Raw genomic sequence first — 22,007 nt, 5'->3', positions numbered from 1 at the left:
CGATGCAAAAAAAGACTTTCTTTCATGCCACTGAAGCAACATTTTACTGATGACTTTTCTGTTTCCCATTTGTCTTTTGTCCAGTTGATTTGGCACCCATTTTCCTTCCTTTAAAATCTTTCCTATTGCTAGTAAGTGATCGGAAATTGTTTGCTGTGCAACATTTAATCTTTCTGCAAGTTGTTTTTTAGTTTGGCATGCATCTTCATCCAATAATGCTTGTAATTGTTGGTCTTCAAACTTTTTCAGTTGACCTGGAAGTTCTTGGTATTTCACATAGAAATAATTACTTTTAAAGTGTTTAAACCAGTGTTCACAAGTATCTTGAGATAGAGCCTATTCACCATAAGCTTCCCGAAGTATACGATAATTTTCAGTAGCACTTTTCTTCAAAATAAAGTAATGAATTAAAACTTCCTGCAAATGCTTTTTTGGCATTAAATTTGACATTTTTAAATGGAAAAATGTCTATGATGTTAACACCTTCAGAAAACTTAACATATGAAGTTTTGAAGCTTGCTGTTAATACAACAGCATACATATCAAACTACATATATAACAACATATGTGTAACTCCATCTATTAAAAAAAATCTGCATTATTAACCAGTATACCTGGTAGTACAACTTACTTATATAACACTTTCATATAATTTCCAATAAAAAATCCCAAATTAATCTGAAATTTATATTTTCTGGCTGCATTTTTATATATGTCAACATGTTTCCCAATGATGCTTGTGAAAGTGGTGGCTGTTATCACCAAAAGAAAAAGAAATAGTGACCCTTTGATGTTACAAATCCTCTTTTTCATAGTCAATAATAAATTAGGAACATATGAAAAAATATTTTTATAGATGCTTTCTTAATATTCCTATGGTTATCCTGCATTATGAAATCTCTGATATTTGATGAGGTCTAAATTCTGAAGTTTAAGTACTTTTTACCACTTTCTCTCCAGTGTGAACTCTGATATTCAGAATGAAATGAACTTCAATTGGAAGATTTTCCACAGGCCTATAGTTTTTCTCCAGTGTGAGTTCTCTGATGATTAGTAAGGGATGAGCTCTAAAAGCTTTTCCACATTCCTTACATTTATAAGGCTTTTCTCCTGTATGAATTCTCATATGTGTCATAAATGATGAACTTTGTCTGAAAGCTTTTCTACACACTTTACAATCAAATGGTTTCTCTCCAGTATGAATTCTCTAGTGCTGAATTAGGGCTGAGCTTTGGTTGAAGGCCTTTTCACAGTCATTACATTTATAAGGTTTCTCTCCAGTGTGAATTTTTCGATGAGTATTAACTGCTGAGTGGGAACTGAAGGCTTTTCCACATTCTTTACAATTATATGGTTTCTCTCCAGTATGGGTTCTATTATGTATATTAAGCCGTGAAACTCAGGAGAAACTTTTTCCACATTGATTACATTTGTAGGGCTTTTCTCCAGTATGAATTCTATGATGTTGTATAAGAGCTGAGCTTTGGCTGAAGGCTTTCACACATTCTTTACATGAATAAGGTTTTTCACCTGTGTGAATTCTCTGATGTATAATAAGAGCTGAGTGGTAACTGAACACTTTACCACACTCATAACAATTAAAGGGTTTCTCTCCAGTATGAATTCTATGGTGTCTACTTAGCTGTGATATGGAAGTAAAGGATTTCCCACACTGACTACATTCATATGGTTTCTCTCCAGTATGAATTCTATGATGTTGAATAAGTGATGAGCACTGGCTAAAGGCTCTCTCACATTCATTACACTTATAGGGTTTTTCTCCAGTATGAATTCGCTGGTGATTGTTAAGGGATGAACTACCTTTAAATGTTTTTCCATATTACATTTACATGGTTTCTCTCCAGTATGCATTCTCTGATGTCCAATGAGAGATGTAGTGAAGCTGAATGCTTTTCACAGAGACTACATATGTAAAGTTTCTCTCCAGTATGAACTCTTACATGCTGAGTTAGAGATGAACTTTGGCTGAAAGCTTTCCTACATTCCTTACATTTATAGAGCTTCTCTCCAGTGTGGATTCTCTGATGTATACTCAGAGAAGAACTATGGTGGAAGATTTTTCCACACGTTACATTTGTAACATTTTCGTACTGTATTGACTCCCAGTTGTTTAAATAGAACTGAATAATGCTGTAAATGGGATTTCCTTCCTCTGGAAACAGTGATGATTTTAGACTAAGATTTTTCTGAAGTTAACTACCTATCAAGCTCCTCTCTTTTGTGTAGGTTTTTTTTATGGTAACTGAGACATTCTTAAAAGGTTTGTTCTTTTTGCCCTGCGTTTCTCTAGCTTCTTTTCAGTTATGTAGGTTTTCCCCAACTTGAAGTCAAAAGTATCATCACCTATGAGTTTATTCATTACTTCCTGGTATTCTTCTTTGGAAACTGTGGTTTCAAACAAGCTCTCCCATCCTAAAATAAACAAAACATGTAAATATCCCTTGCATTGGGAATAAATAAAAGTAATAAAAAATATACAAGGATCACTAACAAATATAAGCTTTGAACCTTAGGAAAGGAAGAGCAAGAGAAAGAGACAGTATAAAAATATGCCTGGGTAGGAAGGGTCTGAAGAAACCAATATGTATGTGGGCTGAGGAACTCAGGGAAAGTATTTTCCATGAGGAAGGAGCCAGGACTGATCCATCAACAACTCATTCAAGCTGAAACCTTGGCAGCAGCTGAGGGGAATAGCAACTGCCACTCTCAAAGCCCACCTATTGGGGTTGTGGGCTGAGCCTGGCCAAGCTCTCCATGTTCTCTTTGGAGAGAGCACCAAGATGCTCCCCCCAGCAGATTCCGCATCACATGACAAGGTCCTTACCCAGAGAGATCGGGATGTTGAAGTTCTCCATCATCACCTCCCGGTACAAGGTTCTCTGTGTGGAGTCCAGGCACAGCCACTCATCCCGGCTGAAGGACACGGCCACATCCCTGAATGTCACAGACTGTTGTAATGGCAAACCCATTTCTGCTCACCCAGGGCCATCCCCACAAGACGATGACTGAGCAGCAATCCTGTCACCTCTCGGGGTCCTGAGCATTTCAAGCCAAATACATCTTGACCACCCCTTAATTATTGAGCACATACTGGTATTTATAACATACCTACTGTGAATGAACCCTGTGCTCTCAGAAACTGAAGCACAGCAACCAAACATAACTTGAAGTCATTAAACAAAACCAGAATGATTGAAACACAGAGCTTCAGACATGGAAATAAATAATTTTCAAGACCAAACTCTCATTGTACAGATGAGTATCAGAGTCAGGTTTTAGGAGGCTCCAGCACACTCACTCCAGAGGAGAAGGTGTGGCTGGACTGTCACCACTGGGGCTACCTCTATGCCCTGGGGAGGGAAAGCTCTGAAAATGCCTCAAGCATGGCTTTGTCAGGAGAGGGCCCCAGGCTGGTAGGCTGCATTAACCTTTCAGTAAGAGCCCGGTGAGAAGGCTGCAGTTGGAACCCTCCCTGTCCACCACAGAGGCTTCTGTCCACCTCTCTCCAGCGTCACTGGACCACTCACCTTTTTTAAATTAGTGGCCCCTTTTCTTATTAAAAATCTTTTTTAAAGGCAACTTAGATCAATTGGTGAGAGAGAAAAAAAAAGAAATGTTAATCTAACTTTCTACCACCAGAAACAAGTTTTGTTAACTTCATCTTGTGTATCCTTTCAGATTTTTTACATGCTAATATAGCTTTAAATTTAAACAAAAATGATATTTTATACAGATAACTATCTCTCTCAACCTGTTTTATTTGCTGTCCATCACTTCACTTTACAGATCAATCCGTTCACATAACTAATCTACTGTTGAACATTTACTTTATTCCCACTTAGTAACTCAAAAAATGCTGGCGTGAGCATCCCTGAGCATCACCAGAAAAGTATGCAAAGCTTATTTCCTTAGGACATATTTCTAAAGGTATAATGTTAGTTCACAATCTGCCTTCTCTTTACCATCCTCCAAAGTCCAAGAAGGAAGTCACAGGCCAGGAATATTCTGACCTGTAAGGACAAACACAAATTACGAAGAAGAGGCTGTTGGAAACCCAGAGAGTAGCCTGCTCCCGGCCCTGTTTACTTCCTGAATTTCATTCTCAGTCCTTCCCAATTGTAAGTCAACCTTTTTAATGGCTAAATAAGCCTCACCACTCAGGAAAGGTTCCTTAAGGACATAGTAACCATCTCTTTGAATGTGCCAAGCTCTGTTTCCTGAGAGATGGGCTAACTTTTCACCTGACAAATGTGCCAAAGTCAAAACTGGGTTGAATCCACTCATCTAAGGAACTTTCTATCTCTGCAATCTCTTTAGTGGATTATCTGTGATGCATAATGATACATCCTCCCTTCCTCCAACTGATGGACAGAGAATGACGTAAACTCCACCTGCAGCCGGACATTCCTGAGCACCTAACCAGGCACCTTATATGGACTGTACATTGAACCACCAATCAGCACCTGCCAAATACCATAAGCCCCCCGATTCCTAAGTCCCTAGGTCCCTAATCATGTGACTTACATGAAACCACCAATCAGCATGTGCAGAGTGCCCTAAGCCCTGTCCCTTCTCTTTTCTCCCCTTAAAAGGTGCCTGCATCCAGACTCTTCCTCTTACCCCTCTGGAAGCAGCCGGCAGTGGTCCTCTCCTCCAATAAAGCCTGTGCCCTGGCATCCCGGTCTCCGGCCCCTGTTTCATCTTTCACACACCACATTCTTACACCTACTGAACAAGAGGACTTAACATTTAGTCAACAAGAGTGCTTTCTTTCTCTTCTACTTTTGTAGAGAGGTTTTCTAGGTTGGAAAGAGATTATGTTTTTAATTCTATTTCCCTAAGTGTCATGATGGTCAAAGAAGGGAAGAAATCACCGTGGACCAGATGCTTCCCTCCTCAGGGAAGGCTTGCTCACTTCCTCAAACCTGCCAGAGTCATGTGGATGGGGGTGGGGTAGGGGGTAGTTTAGGCCACAGGCTAACTTGTCAAGCTCAGGGAAGGCCTGCCTGGCAGTCTTGCAAACTTAAAGACCTAAAGTAACCACAAAGGATGGTCTGAAATTAAACTTTAACTAAAAGCAGTTATGGCGGATAGTCATGCCCTAGGCTGATATTTTCCCTGACAAGGTCAATTTTTACCTAAACTGAGCCTATTGTCTTTTTGCATCTATAATAGCATATCCTTGAAATGTCTGAGTAACTTGTAACTTCCCTTTTTCCGGACCCCTTAGGGCACAACCTAATGCGCCTTGGCAGCAGGACAGATACCACAAATTCCTTCCTTGTTATTGTTATCACCTTAATTGTTGACTGTAGGCTATCCTGCACCCACCTAAGTATGTGTCTATTATTTTACTCTTATCCAAACCCCCTCTTTGCTTTCTCCTGTCTCTCTAATCTATCACCAATGGATTTCATGTAACCCACCTAGGTCCCCTCCATTGACTGCAATGTATAAAAATAGATGAAGAAACCGCCATTCTCTGCAGCATTATCCCAAACTGTTGGGATACTGCTTCTCCGCTGATAGATCCTCCCTTCCCCCAACTGGTGGGCATCTGCCACTGGAACATCCCCAAGACATTGAACCACCAATCAGTGCGTGCCAAGTACCCTGGGGCCCACTCCTTCCAGTTCCTCCTCTCAAAAAGCATCTTCACCACTGCAAGTGCTGCTGCTCTCCCAGTCTGTGAGTCAGCCCAACTGGGTCCCTCCTTCTTCTCCTCCTTCTCCTCTGGTCCTGTTTTTCTACCCTCCTCTGTAATGAATCCCACTGGTTAGTGCGGAATAAACCTCCTTCTCTAACATGCCTTGGTCTCCAACTCCTGTTTCCTGTGCTTCGAACCTTACACCGGAAATTGTCAACTCAAACTCACAAAAAAATCTTTACAGGTTTGGTTAAAATAAACCCACAATGGTTCTTCAAAGGTTTGAATGTTTTTACGTTAACAGTTATGACCTCTTTCACTTTCACCATCTAAATGAGCTCAGTATTGCTTGTCAGTCCAAAATCGCCCACTACTCGAGTATGTATGTATCCCTGACCATACCTGCTGATGCACAGGTCTTCTTTATCAGATCTTCCTAGAAAACCACCTGGACCCTTACCATATACTGCTAGAGTTGACTGGAAAGGCAAATGCCGTGTCTTTTCTCTGTGAATCCCTGGTGCTGTGAGGAATTATTTGACTCTTCCATGTCTTCTCCCTCCATAGAGCAAAACACCCCGCGTCCCTCACGAAACTCTGAGTGTGACAGTGGCATGGGACTGAGGGCCCATTCAGTTCCTAGCCAACAAGTAACTGTTAAGTGCAGAACTCACAATGCGACTGGCCCTGAGACAAGGAAAACACCTGCCTTCCAGAATTCCTCACCTGCCAGGCCCTCTGATCCCTCTGTGGGCTTACTGCCTGGGGAAGCTCAACAATGAACGAAGCAGTTTCTTGAACCTCTGAACCCAAAAGGTGTTCAGGAACCTTCCTCACCTGATCCTGGGCTGGTAGCAACACTGGGGCCATTTCTCCTTGCCCACTGCCCCTCTTGGAGAAGGCACCTGAAATAAAAGAAAAGAAGCTGTGACATCTCTCCATCCTGTCAGCACTCACACCCTCATTAGGCCAGACCAGGTTACAAACTCCACACTGAGCGTCCTGCAGAGGGAACCGGGCACAGCCCAGGCAAACACAAGTTCGAAGGGCCCTCAGCTTGGTCACCAAACCAGGAGTAGGCAGCAAGCATACCTCCCGTCACTGGGCCTGCTACGGTTCAGCCAGTGATTTATGGATAAAGATGAATCAAATTAGGGGATTAGAACGATCTGAAGTACATTAACAGAGTAAAGGGCAGTCACACTAAGCTCACAGTTAATGGAAAATGACAATTATTTCACATATCTGCACTTAGATATTTTGATCTATCGATATAATAATTATAATTATGAAAATAAAAAGAGGGCCTGACCAAAAGTAACCAAACAGGATAGTCTGAATATTAGCTTAACTGGGCAGATCATGGTGAGCAGTCATGTCCCAGAACTATAGCTTCCTTCCTAAAAGGTTAACTTATATTAAGGGAGCCCTATCTATTGTTCTTGCATATCTAGCAGAAACTGTTTTTGGCATGTCAGCAATTTTTGCTTCCAGACTCTTCAAAAGGACCCACTAGTCGAAGAGTACAACACTGAAACTCCCTGTTACCCTGTTACCCACATAACATCTCTCTTCCATGTAACTGTTAAATGTTAACTATCCTGTATCCACTATGTAAAAGCAGTATGTATCACTTCTTTTCTTATTTTTTTTTATATTTTTATTTGAGAAAGAGAGAGGAGTTAGAGAGAAACATGGATGAGAGAGAAATGTCCATAGGTTGCCTCCTGCACGCCCCCTAGTGGGGTTCCAGCAGGAAACCCTGGCATGTGCCCCAATGGGGAATAGAACCAGTGACCTCTCCGCGCCTGGGTGGATGCTCAACCACTGAGCACACTAGCTGGGATGCATCTCTCCATTTCACTTTTACCCAAGCCTTCCTAGAGATTTCCCCACTTGCTTTCTCCCACCTCAATCTAGTACCTTCCTCACATTTGCCTTTGATTCTAAATATATAAAAAGAGCCCTAAGACTGCCATTCTCCAGAGCATTTTCCCCAATCCACTGAGATCTTGCTTCCAGGCATGTGCTTCGAATCTTGGCTCAAATAAATTCTTAAGGCTTTGACATTTCTTTCGATAACTATATTAACTCTTCAAATGTCAATTGAAGAACTAGCTAAGCACAAATTCCTCTTTCCCCTCCCTTTGAGAAGCTGTGCTACCTTTATGAAGAAGAGTTATCATAGCTCCTTACGTGTAAAGGAACCACTGCGAGTGCCGCCCCCACCCCGAAAAATATAAGACAGAAGGAATAGTGTCACTGGCTAGAAATGAGCGTTTAAAAATATAATTAAAGGAAGTAATTTAACAAGAGAACAAAATTACTTTAAGCAAAAATAATAATTTAACTAAATCACTCTAGAAAAACAATGCCAAGGATTGCAAAACGGATAAATACAAAATAAAAGGTAACTCTGGGAGAGTGGCAGAACAACAAAGGCTACCGGGTGGGGGAGACCACCACCGGGTTCACGAACCCTGAAACAAGACAGCCTTCTGCACCCCCTCCACTGGGGCCATTTCTCCAGGAGCCCGGCCCAGGCTGAGGGCCCGGGTGGGCGGCCGCAGCTCCGAGCTCCGGCCTCCGGGGGCCGCTCCAGGCACGCCCCCTCCCCGGCGCCGCGACGGCTCCGATGCCCGGGGCGGCACTCGCGCTCCCGGCCGCGGAGGAGGTGCACGCTGCGCCTGTCCCATCCGCAGGCAGTGCCACGCCCACTGCGCGACTGCGTCCGGAGAGCCCTGGCCCGCCCTCTCCTCGCAGAGCTTTTACTCTGGAACTCCATATCCCAGGCGCCACCGCGGCAGGTGCCGCTACAGTAGCCGAGGAGGACCATACCGAGAGGTTGGGAACGCTCCTTGCTAGGAGCCAGAGAAGGTTGAACCTGTCTTTCAGCATCAGCTCTAACCACTTATCTATCCTCTTGTGCACACTTTTTATTCGAAATTATAATGGCAGTGATAATAAAAGGGAAAAGTGGTCGTGTATTTTAAAGTGTGGGAAGTTAGGCGCTCCCTAATGGTTTATTCTTGGTTGGTAAGAGAAGTGTTACAATCTGTTACAAATTTTTGTCTAAATTGTGTCCAAGTTTTGTAACCCATAAAAGGTATATTTTAACTGTCATTCATATGTTTAGGTAAAAGCAAAAACAAAAACCCAGTAATTCCTTTCCATGACATTCATTCTTTTTTAAATGGTTCATTGTAATCATAAAGCTTGTCTTCCATCTTTGATTATAGTCCCCTTCCTCCAACTGTATCCTCTGTGACTGGCACAGAACATACTGAATAATATGTTCTCAATACTGTTGAATAAAGGGCACTAGAAGATAGAAAATAAAGAGATTAACTAACTAGGCCAGAAAAATAATATGAAAAAGAAATCTGGGATCACAATGTTGCAGTGAGACATCATTTCAGAGTAAAAATAATTAACTTGGACACATGAGTTATTTTGTATTGATAAAAGATACACATTACTAACATTAAATAAATGCAAATCAAAATCACAATGGGATATCAGTTCACACCTATTACTGTGTTTGCTGTAAAACAAATCAATGCAATACAGAAACAAGTGTTGGTGAAGACCTGTGCCTTGCTGGTGGGAATGTAAAATGATGAAAACTTGTGCCTTGCTGGTGGGAATGTAAAACAATGCAACCCATCGCTTCCAGGCCTTTTGACTACGATTAAGTGTAAAATGAGGCAGCCACTGTGGAAAATAGCATGGTGGTTTCTCAAAAAATTAAAAATATAATTACTGTGTGACTGAGCAATTCCACTTCTGGGTATATTCCCAGAAGAATTGAAAGCAGATATTTAAACATAGTAGCATTATTCACAATAGCCCAAATGTGGAAATAACCCAAGTGTCAATGAAGAGATGAATGGATAAACAAAATATGGTCTGTACATACAATGAGTTATTATTTAGCCATAAAATAATAAAAAAGGAAGTTCTGAAACATGCTACAGATATGGATGAATCTTGAAGACATGCTAAGTAAAATAAGCAGACTCAAAACAGACAAATATTATATAATTCCACTTATTTGAGGTATCTAAATTAGTCAGATTTATAAACAAAAAGTAGAATAATGGTTACCAGGAACTCAGGGAAGAGGGAAATTATTTTTTTGTTTAATGGGTACAAAGTTGCAGTTTGAAATCATAAAAAAGTCCTGAACCAGTCTGGCCCAGTGGATAGAGCATCAGCCTCTGGACTGAAGGATCCTGGGTTCAGTTCTGATCAAGGGCACATGCCCAGGTTGCGGGCTGGATCCCCAGTGGGGGGCATGCAGGAGGCAGCAAAACAATGATTCTCTCTCATCATTTATGTTTCTCTCTCTCTCCTTCTCCCTTCCTTTATGAAATAAATTTTAAAAATATTTTTTTAAAAAGAGAAATAATGGAAAAGTTCTTGAGATGGATGGTGGTTGCATAATATCCATATACTTAATGTAACTGAGTTGTTCAATTAAAATGATTAAAATGGTAAATTTTATGTCATATGAATTTTATCACAATAAAATAACAAAACAAAATAAAGATATAAAATATTGCAAACCATTATTGACACAAAAAAGTAGCACTGAGATATAGAAAGTAAAATGAGGTAACAGACGAAATACATGATCACCTCCCTTTTTCTCTTAATATTCCTTAAAATAACAATAACACATACATATATAATTTTCTAAGAAGTAAAATGAAAATATCTAGAAGAACATAATCAAAACACCAGAAATTGAGAGGGAAAAATATTGGGAGGCATACAGTAGAGTGCCCTAAGATCCAAAATCCATCTAATATAAAGATTCTGAAGAAGAAAACAAAGAAGATGAAGAGGAGAAAAGAATTGCAAATGGATTCCTAACCGGTTTGGCTCAGTGTCTGCCTTCGGACTGAAGGATTCCAGGTTCTATTCCGGTCAAGGGCAAGTACCTTGGTTGCGGGCACATCCCCAGTAGGGGGAGTGCAGGAGGCAGCTGATCGATGTTTCTAACTCTATCCCTCTCCCTTCCTCTCTGTGGGAAAAAAAAAAAAAAAAAAAAAAAAAAAAAAAAAAAAAAAAAAAAAAAAAAAAAAATTCAATAAAATATATATATTTTTTTTTAAAGAATTGATATTGAGATCTGGATAGAGATACTGCAGAAAACATATTCCAGCTGAAGAAGATCTAGGTTTTCAGATTAAATGGAATACAAAGTGTGGAGCATAACTGGGGGTGGGAAAGGTCTACAGAAAAAATCCCTTTTCCCAGTGATTTGGGAGAAAAAGACCAGTGGTTCCCTGGGGACTGAGTGAAGTTCTGACTTCCTAACAAAGCAAGCAGGTTTATGCTTCTTCGTATATTATGCTTAATAACATCTGATTCTCTTTGCTCTCTTCCTTTGTTAATATCTAGCTACCTATACTAACAACTGGAATCTACAGTTGTTAAAAGCACAGGTAACAACCTGGACTTATAACTGGTATTTGAGTGAAGGTGGAGGAGTCTTGTAAGACTGAGTGCTTAACTCACTATGGGGTCTGATGCATCTCCAGGTAGGTAGCATCAGAATTGAATTATAGGACATCCATCTGGTGTCAGAGAATTACTTGGTGTGGGGAAAGAACTCAAATACTGGAAATGGAATAAAAATCATTAGGGTTTTAATCAGATTTAACAAATTCTTCACTATACTTAGATCAAGAACCTGTTCTCATAAATTACATTCAAACATTTTTAAAGTCTTATTTTAATATCTGTCTTTATATATGTAGAATCAATTTTGTGTGTGACATGAAGGACCCAGTTTCTTTCTTTTTCATTACTGTTGCCCAATTTTCCTAAATCATTTATTTCTAGTTTATCTTTTTCTCTATGATTTGCAATGTCAGTTTTTCCACATACATGGGAATATATGTGGATTTCCTTATGTGAATTTTCCACATATATGTAACATTTTAAGGACTCTCTATTCCACGTAGCTCACCTATTGATCCATTATCATTCCTTAATTATTGTAGCTTTGTTATATATTGATAGATCACCTTGATTTATCCTCAAAGAGGCAGTTGATTATCCTTAGCCCTTGCATAAGTTTTAGAATCCATTTGTTGAAGTCAATATAAATCCTTTTGTGATATTGTTTGATGTTACATTGAATCTGTACATCAATTTGAGGAATACTGGGATCTTTACATTATTGAGTCTTCCTATCCATAAACATTTCCTATCACCCAATTTATTTAGTTTTTTATGGTTGTTGTTTTTTTAATAAAGTGTCATAATAGCCTCATTAAAGATTTTGTTCAGCTTTGGTTAGATCATTTCTAGTTATTCTCTATATTTTTGTATTTATTATAAACTAGAGGCCTGGTGCATGAAAATTCATGCACTGGAGGTGGGGGGGGGGGCGTCCCTCAGCCTGGCCTGTCCCCTCTCACAGTCCAGGAGCCCTCGGGGCCGCCGGCTACCTGGCGATCAGGGGAAAGTGGCACCCCCATCACATTTCTGCTGCTGCCACTGCTGAAAGTGCAAGCCTCGGCCAGCCCTGGTTATCTAAGCCTCAGGCAGCCCTAGGTGGCTGGGCAGCTACCATCCAAGGTTTGCCTGTGCCTCAGGCCGGTCCTGGGCAGCTGAGGGGCTGGGAGGACTGGGGGACTCTGGAGGCAGGCATGTGGAGTACCTGTCACCCCAGCTACCACCTGCTGCCAGGGTTGGGGAGACTGGGCACCCCTAACTTGTGGCTGTGGGCAATGCCATCTTTGAGGGCATGACAGTCAATTAGCATACTCCCTCCTTCTTGGCTCTGGGTGCAGCCATCTTTGAGGGCAGGGCAGTCAGTTAATGTATTCCCTCCTTATTGGCTGTGGGTGCCGACATCTTTGCAATGGCATAAGGATCAATTAGCATATTCCCTCTTTATTAGAAAGGATAGTATTATTAGCATAGGTAGCTAAATATTAACAAAGTAAGAGAGCAAAGAGAATCAGACATTGTTAAGCATAATAAACAGGAGCATAAGCCTGCTTGCTTTACTAAGAAGTTACAGCTTCACACACTACCCAGGGTATCCTCCTCCCTTAGGACCTAGTCCCCTGAAGCAGGCATATTGGGGGAGGAATAAAAACAAAAAGGGGAAATTCCTCTGCTGAGTACATGTCCAATAGAAGTCAAAATGGCACAGGAGAGGTTCTTCCACTTTAAGGCATGAACAATAGAAGCCAAAATGTGACCATACAGCCTGGTTAGCCTGGGGAAAGGATAAGATTGGATAAGGGACACAAAAGCTCAGAAGATCCAGAAGGTAGATTGGTTAAGGGATGGACCTATCAGAAGCATGTGAAAGATTGAGAAATTGACTGGTTCATTTGAAAAGGTACCTGGTCCTTCTCAAGCCTGAAGTCATATATTCAACTTTAAATCTCTCTCTCTCTCTCTCTCTCTCTCTCTCTCTCTCTCTCTCTCTCTCTCTCTCTCTTTCAGTAACGTATGTTCACCCTATTTGTTTATGCAATCTCTCTACACCAGCCATGTGGCCCTAACAGCTGCCTGGGGCCCACAGCAGAGAGTGCGGGCCTAGGCACATTGCCAGCCAGGACACAGTGGGGGCAGACTGTGCTAGCCAAATGGCAAAAAATCTCTGAAAAATGGCCCTGACTCTGGGCCTGATGAAGAAAAGATTGGATTTCTTTCATGGCAGGGATAGAAATGGGACACTGGGAACCTGGGGGCAGCCTTCTATTTCCATCCAAATAAATCTTCCCGTTAAACCACATCCTCCCATACACGGATCTCTCAGAATGCTTTCCTTCTGACTCTGAAAGAACCCCATTTCCATCGGCAAGAGTGTCTCTTTTAAAGTTACATATTTCAACTATTTGTGCCTAATGTGTAGAAATGCGAATGATTTTTTAAATGCTTTTATACAAGTGTCACAGTTAATTTGTATGTGTGGACAAAAAAAGGGAAGCCATATTCTAAACCTGACAAGCTCAGGGTGACTTTACAAATTTAGAGACTAAAGCAACCACATAGGCCTCAGTCAGCTGGAGCATCATCCCATGCACCAAAAAGGTTGTAGGCTAATTCCTGGTCAGAGCATATACCTAGGTTGCAGGTTCAATCCTGAGTGGAGGCATGTACAAGAGGCAACTGATCCGTGTTTCTATCTCACATAGATGTTTCTCTCTCTTTTTCTCTCCCTTCTTTTCCCTCTAAAAAATCAGGGGAAAACTCAGGCAAGGATTATAAATAAATGATAGATAGATAGATGATAGATAGATAGATAGATAGATAGATAGATAGATAGATAGATAGATAAGGTGGTCTGAAATTCAAACTTTCTAACTAAAGGCAGCTCAAGGCAGGTAGTCATGTCCTAGGGTGGTAGTGTTCCTTAATAAAAGTCTATCTTCACCTTAACTAAACCTATCTATTATCTCTTTTTGCATCTTTGATAACACACCTGATAACATACCTTTGGAATATCAAAGTAATTTCTTTTTTTTTCTGAATCCCTCAAAGCACAACTAACACCAGAGCAAAGACAAAAAAATCCCCTCATTGATATTATTATCATGTTAGTTGTTGACTGTTAACTATTCTATACCCACAAATGTAAAAGAAGTATGTACCAGTTTTATTTTTAGAGATTTCTCCACTCTGTTTTCTCCTGCCTCCTTAATCTCTCACCAGTGAATTTCATGTAACCCCCTTACACTCCTCCTTGGATTGTAATGTATAAAATAAGGTTCACAACTGCCATTCTCTGGAGCATTTTCTCAGTCCATTGAGATTTTGCTTCCTGGCAACTGTTATAAGTTTAGTTCAAATAAACTCATAAGAATTCTTCCAGTTTGAACATTTATGTTGCCATGTTAATTTGACCTGTCATAGGATATCCAGACATTTGATCAAATACTATTTTGAGTGTACCTCTGAGGGTGTTTCTGGAAGAGATTAACATCTTCATGGATTGCCCGAGTAAAGCAGATTTTCCTCCCTAATGTGAGTGGGCCTCATCCAATCAATAGAAGGCCTAAATAAAACAGAGTGATAGCCTGTCAGTCAATTCCCAGACTTAAGCCAGTTTACAGACACAGAATCCCTTGAATAAAGGAGAGGCTAAGTCCCCCGAAGAGGACCCCAATACACTACCAAAAATTCATGCTGTTCATCTTTCCCAGGCTATAGTGTTTTACCTGGGTAATTATGCATTGAAGAAAAACTATCAGTCATTTTGGGAACTACTGTACGCTGACTCTGAACTAATACTAATTCCAGAATACTCAAAATATCATTGTGGTCCATTGTCAGGAGGCCAACGAATTTTTAGCTCAGGTCTACCTCACAATGGGTCCAGTAGGTCTCAGATGCTGGACTGTATGCCAGGAGGCCAAAGGAGACCTCAACACAATTGGGTAGTATAGGCATTATAATGATATTACAATAATTCTTCCAATACATGAATGGGATATATGCTTCCATTTGTTTGTATCTTCCTCTTTTCATTTTTTCAATGTCCTATGGTTTTCTAAGAGCAGGTCTTTTACCTCCTTAGTTAAGTTTAACTAAAATAAGATAACTCAGGATCAGGGGGAGGTGGAGAAGCTCTCAGGGGGGATTGGGGTTGGCAGCTGCTGCTCATAACCCCTAACAGCATCAAGTTATCCGGAGCCAGGCACCAGCAGTGGATACAAACGCTAGTCTGGACCGCAGCACACACGAGCAAAGAATTTTCGGTAACCACCATGACAGTAACCGCCCCAATGACAGCGACCAGTGCCCTGCCTTGGTCTGTTGCCCCGGCTCACCTGTTCCACCATCCCACCCTGGCTGATGCCCACCATGTTCCATGTGTGCCCCCTGCTAAGTCAGTACAAGTTATAGCAACCAGTTGTTCAGTTGTTCAGTTGTTCTGCCATTCAGTCTATTTGCATATTAGCCTTTTATTATATCCTATCTAATAAAGAGGGAATATGCTAATTGACCCTCGTGCTGTGGCAAAGATGGCAACACCCATAGCCAATAAGGAGGGACTATGCTAATTGATTGCCGCGCCCTCAAAGATGGTGGCACCCAGTCCCCTCAGCCCTGCTGAGGCAGCAGGTGCGCAGCAAGGTTGAGGCCACCCTCAAGCAAGCCTGGCCACTCTACGCACCTGCCTCCAGAGTCCCCCAATCTCCTCAACCCCTCAGCCTCCCAGGGCCAGCCCAAGGCACAGGCAAACCTCGGATGTCAGCTGCCCAGCTGCCCAGCTGTCCTCCCAAGACTCAGGTAATCAGGGCCAGCCAAGGCTTGCCCTGCCAGCAATGGCGGCAGCAGAGTTGTGATGGAGGCATTGCCTTCCCCCGATCGCCAGGTCACCTCCCATCCCTGAGGACTCCCGAACTGTGAGAGGAGGCAGGCTGGGCTGAGGGACCCCCCCACTCCAGTGCATGAGTTTTCATGCACCGGGCCTCTAGTAGGATAATAAAACCCTAACGTGCAAATCAACCAAACTGCAGAATGACTGGTTGCTATTCACACTTTACTGGGAGTTTTTATCAAGAGTGCTGGATTTTTGTTGAATGTTTTTTCAGTATCTATTGATACAATTATGTGATTTTTATTCTTCATTTTGTTTATCACATTTATTGATTTGTGAATACTATACCACCCTTGCATCCCTAGAATAAATCCCACATGGTGATGGCGTATGAACTTTTTAATATATTGCTGGATCTGATTTGCTAATATTTTGTTGAGGATTTTAGCATCTGCGTTCATCAGAGATAATGGCCTGTAATTTTCTTTCTCTGTAGTGCCTTTATCTGGTTTTGGAATTAGGATAATGCTGGCTTCATAAAAAGAGCTTAGAAGTGTTTTTTCTCTCGAATTTTTTTAAATAGTTTGAGACGGTTTTAGTTCTTCTTTGAGTTTTGGTAAAATTCACCTGTAAATCCATCTAGTTCAGGACTTTTGTTTGCTAGAAGTTTTTAAATTATGCTTCAGTTTCATGAGTTGTTATTGGCCTACTCAGGTTTTCTGATTCTTCCTGATTGAGTTCTGGAAGATTGTATGTTTCGATGAATTTGTCCATTTCACCCAGGTTGTCCAGTTTGTTCATAGTATTTGCTTAAAATCCTTTGTATTTCTGTGGTGTCCATTATTATATTACTTCTTTCATTTTTAATTTTGTTTGCTCTCTTTGTTTCTTGATGAATCTGGCTAGGGGTTCACCAGTCTTGTTTATTTTTTCAAAGAACAGCTCTTGGAAATGTTAATATTTTGTACTTTTTTTGTTTGTTTGTTTGTTTGTTTTTTGTTTTTTTGGGGTTTTTTTTTAGTCTCTAAGTCATTTATTTCCACTCTGATGTCTATTATTTCCTTCCTTCTACTTTCTCTGGGCTTTTCTTACTATTTTCTTTTTAATTCATTTAGTTATAGGGTTTTAGATAGTTTATTAGCCCTTTTTCTTGTGTCTTGAGGTAGGCCTGTAGTGCTATGAACTTCCCTCTCAGGAAAACTTTTGCTGTGTCCCATAGATTTGGGGTGGTTGTGTGTTCATTTGCATTTGTTTCTAAGAAGTTTTTAATTTCTTGCTTGATCTCATTGGTAACCCATTTGTTTTTAATAACATGCTATCTAGTCTCCATGTATTTGAGTGTTTTTGAGTTTTTTCATTGTACTTGATTTCTAACTTCATGTCATTGTGGTCTGAGAAGATGCTTGTTATATCAATCTTCTTCAATTTTATGTAAATTTGTTTTGTGCCCTAACATGTGGTCTATCTTTGAGACTATTCCAAGTGCACTTGAGAATATAGATAACTTTTTTAAAATACATTTTATTGATTTTTTTACAGAGAGGAAGGGAGGAAAATAGAGAGTTAGAAACATCGAGAGAGAATCGTTGATCAGCTGCCTCTTGCACACCCCCTACTGGGGATGTGCCTGCAACAAAGGAATATGCCCTTGACCAGAATCGATCCCAGGACCTTTCAGTCCACAGGCAGACGCTCTATCCACTGAGCCAAACCGGTTTTGGCAATAGATAACTTTTATTTAACATTTCTAAAGGCTAGGAACTCCCATAAATACTTTCTATTATTTAATTTATTAATTATATTCTCTAGTTCATATCACAAATTGTAATTAGGCAATTGTTAGTTAATTTGTTTTTCATTTCTGTCCCATCATTTGACTGGAAGTTATATAAAGATAGCATCTGTTTCATTTATTATAAATATTCATTTATTATACTGAGTAGTGATTCTGGATCATTGTAGTAACTGAATAATTGCTACAATGTTATTTTCAAATAATAAAGTTATTTTCAAGTAAATAAATATGAGTGAATTGAAATTTAATCTCAAAACTAAAATGGAGTTATTAAAACACTTATGTTTTGTTATTAGTATAATTGTTTTAAAATGTGTGATATATGTTTTTAGATATTTGAAATTAATTATTGAATATTGTCTCAGAGTGTTTTTGAGTGTTTTCAATAGCTTCTATATGTTTTATTTTGGAGGAAAAGATTCTTTTGTAGAGAGTAGTAGGTAATGTCAAAGCTAAAATTGGTGAGATCTCCCTTTAGAAGAACTTCTACCAATAACTAATGTTGATTAAAGTTATTGTAATTATTTTGGAGGAAAAGAAATACCACATTCTGAAGGCATTGTAGAGGTAAGTGCCAACATCAGGAACATGAAAGCTCAAGACTCAAGGGGGTCAAATATATATAGAGAGAAAATGATTTGACTTTGTTGGTGGACACACAATGCAATCGGAAGATTATACATATATCACAGAAATGTACACTTGAAACCTACATAATCTTATTAACCAATGTCACCTCAATAAATTTAATAGGAAAAAAGGAACATGGAGAGTGGAGGGGTGGTGATTCCCACCACATCCCTATTTAACTCTCTTATGTGGCCTGTGATAAAGTCAGGTGGGCCTTGAAGAATAACAGTGGATTCTTGTGGGCTTATCCAGGTGGTGGCTCCAACTGCAGCCTCTATACCAGGTTTGGTTTCATTGCTTGAGCAAACTAACCCATCCCCTGGCACCTCATATGCAGCTACTGATAATGGTAAATGCCATTTACTCCATCCCTGTCAATAAAACCCACCAGAAGCAGTTTGCTTTCAGGTGGCAAGCCCAGAATACACCTTCAATCTTCTAGCTCCGGCTTAAAGCCCTAAATCATCATTTAATTTGGAGGGACCTTGATTACTTTTTCCTCCCACAAGATATCACACTGCTCCATTACATGGATGCTATTCAGAGCTAGGGAGCAAGAAGTAACAACTGCTCTAGACTTATTGGTGAGATACTTGTGTGTCACTGAATAGAAAATAAATCTGACAAAAATTCAGGGAATTTCTCCTTTCTAGAAGTTCAGTGATATGGGAAATATATATACATATATATATATTTCTAAAAAATGTATACACACACTTTGAATAGTTACAATGGCAGTGTTTATTAAACTACATTTCCTTTTTAAAATTGAGCTATCAGCTGTTAAAGTATGTATACATTTTTGGGAGCTACCATGTATATATCCCTTCTATGGTGAGAATAAATTGTTGCATCTGGCCTTTCCTACAACAACAACAACAACAAAATGTACAATGTATAGTGGGCCTGTGGCCCATTTACCAAGTGGCCAGAAATGCTGCTGGCTTTGAGTGCAGCCCAGAACAAGAGAAGGCTGTTCCACTACCTGGGCCAGGGGAGTAGATCCAAGAGTACTTGAAGTGCCAGCTGCAGATAGAGATGCTGATTTTAAAGAAAATAAATACTTGAAGTGCCTCGTCATTGAATATAACATTTTCTGTAGGCTTTGGTAGATTACTTGATCAGATTAAAGAAGATCCCTAGATTGAATGGACATTCAATGTCAACAAATGTTTTTCTGCATCCATTTAGATAATCGTGTCTCTTCCTTTAATCTGTTAATGCAGTGAATTAAATTACATTCATAAATCTTCTAAGTCATTCATCTGCTAAAGTGCATTTCTGGGACAAATCAGGCTTGATCATAATGTTTTTATGTAATTCATTTTGAAAATGTTTTACTATAATTTTTGGATCTATGCTTTTTAGTTTGGCTGTAAATTTTATTTCTTCTTCTTGGTATGGATTTAGCCTCATAAAATGCTTACTAAATGTATTATTTTTTTCTATCCTGAAGTTTTTTGTGAAAAAAATATATATATGTTCTGCCAAAACAGGTTTGGCTCAGTGGATAGAGCGTCGGCCTGCAGACTGAAAGGTCCCAGGTTTGGTTCCGGTCAAGGGCATGTACCTTGGTTGTGGGCACATCCCCAGTAGGGGTTGTGCAAGAGGCAGCTGATTGTTGTTTCTATCTCATCAATGTTTCTAACTCTCTATTCCTCTCTCTTCCTCTCTGTAAAAACTCAATAAAATATATTTTTTAAACTGCTACAACACATACTTCTGTATTGTGGATTAATTCCATCTTATGTGGGAGATTTCATGGTTTTTGTAAGATTTTGACCACCACCTTAAAATTTTATACTCCATATAGAAGGGTCTTAAAGCAGATGAACCCAGACAGCTGAGAGCAGTACAACTGGAGAAAATAGGACGTCCCTGTCACCCCTTCAACTCTCACAATCTCTCCCTTAGCTGAGTGTAGCCACCTGCTCTTACACAGGACACTCCTATGCGGTCTTCATAACTCTGTGGCATCAATCCTTCATCGCAGTCTCTTTTTCCAAGGTGCTTTCACCTTTATTAATAGGTGACATTATCTCTCTCTCTTTCTTTCTCTTGGGTGTGTATTTATGTATCTAATGATTTACCACATTTTTTAATTATGCCATTATTTTTTAATAGGAAATGGTTTTTATTAGTGTTCTGGTACCAAACATGCTATGGTTTGAGTGATCTGTTCAAATATAATACTAGTCTTCCCATAATGCCAGTTATTTTGTTGTGGTTGTTAATCCTCACCCAAAGATATTTTTCCATTGATTATTAGAAAGAGTAAAAGGATGCCGAAACCAGTTTGGCTCAGTGGATAGAGCATCAGCCTGCAGACTGAAGGGCCCCAACCAAGTTTGATTCTGGTCAAGGGTATGTACCTTGGTTGCATGCACATCCCCAGTAGGGGGTGTTCAAGAGGCAGCTGATAGATATTTCTCTCACATTGATGTTTCTAACTCTCTATTTCTCTCTCTTCCTCTGTAAAAAATCAATAAAATATATTAATTTTAAAAAAGAGTAAAAGGAGAGGGAGAGAAACACAAAGAGAAACATTGATGTGAGAGAAATTGATTGGTTGCTTTCTGCACCGGTTGCTTTGGGCACCAAGCCTGTAACCAAAGTTTGTGCCTTTGACCGGAATTGAACCTGGGATCCTTCAGTCCTCCAGCTGGTGCTTTAACCACTAAGCTAAACTGACTAGGGCTACCCCAGGTAATTTTTGTTGGCATTTTTACTCAACACAAAAATTTTCAGGGATAAATATACAATAGTCCAGCAGAAACACCTGTATTCATTCATTGATTAATTTGTGCCACTTATCTGTACATAAAGTCTTCAATTGCTGTCCCCTCTGCCTGGTAAATATTAACATTACTTTATCACACTTTCAGCCATGTCTCTGTCCAAATATCACCTACCACATAGGTCTTCTATATACCCAACTGGTATCCATGTGCAAAAGTATGAATTTGGACCCCACCACACATCATATATGAAAATTAACTTAACATATATGAAAATTAACTTAACTTAACTTAATATATTAAAATTAACTTAAATGTGAAAGCTAAAACTGTGAGAATTTTACAATAAAACCTATATATAAATGTTCATGATCTCAAATTTGGTAATAGATTCTTAGAAATGACAACAAAAACACACACAAAATATCAGAAAATATATAATTTTGATTTTATCAAAATTGAAAAACCTTTGTGCACCAAAGGGCATTTTTAAAAGAGTGAAAGAGAACATACTAAATGGGACAAAATATTTTCAAATTATATATATAATAAGAACATAGTACCCAGAATATGTAAAGAGCTCTTACAATTCAACCATAGACAAAAGCCCAATTTACAGTTTCAAAGTACTTGAGTAGTCATTTCTTTGAAGAAGATATACAAATGGGGAAAAGCACTTGAAAAAGATGCTCAACATCACTAGTTATTAGGGAAATTTAAATGAAAACCACACTAAGATCCCACTTTACACACAATAGGAAGGAGATAATTTTTTTAAAATGGGAAGTAAGTGTTGGTGAGGATGTGAAGAAACTGGAACTCTTGTGCATTGCTAGCAGGACTGTAAAATGGTTCAAATATTGTAGAAAAGTTTTA

The 22,007-nt window shown here is 39.6% G+C and overlaps 1 protein-coding gene across 1 annotated transcript; it reads right to left on the bottom strand.

Moving 5' to 3' along the window:
* Positions 1 to 456: 456 nt before the first annotated feature.
* Positions 457 to 2,990, bottom strand: LOC118726141 (zinc finger protein 879-like). Its single transcript, XM_036450585.2, is given in 3 exon segments — positions 457 to 1,069; positions 1,072 to 1,842; positions 2,846 to 2,990. Coding segments are annotated over 3 exon segments (969 nt in total). The 3' UTR covers positions 457 to 1,016.
* Positions 2,991 to 22,007: the final 19,017 nt, after the last annotated feature.

This window comes from Pipistrellus kuhlii, unplaced genomic scaffold (genome assembly GCF_014108245.1).
Source record: "Pipistrellus kuhlii isolate mPipKuh1 unplaced genomic scaffold, mPipKuh1.p scaffold_m20_p_21, whole genome shotgun sequence".
Classification (NCBI taxonomy): Eukaryota; Metazoa; Chordata; class Mammalia; order Chiroptera; family Vespertilionidae; genus Pipistrellus; species Pipistrellus kuhlii.
The sequence above is the reverse complement of the archived record's forward strand: the minus strand, read 5'-3'. Positions and strand labels throughout refer to the sequence as shown.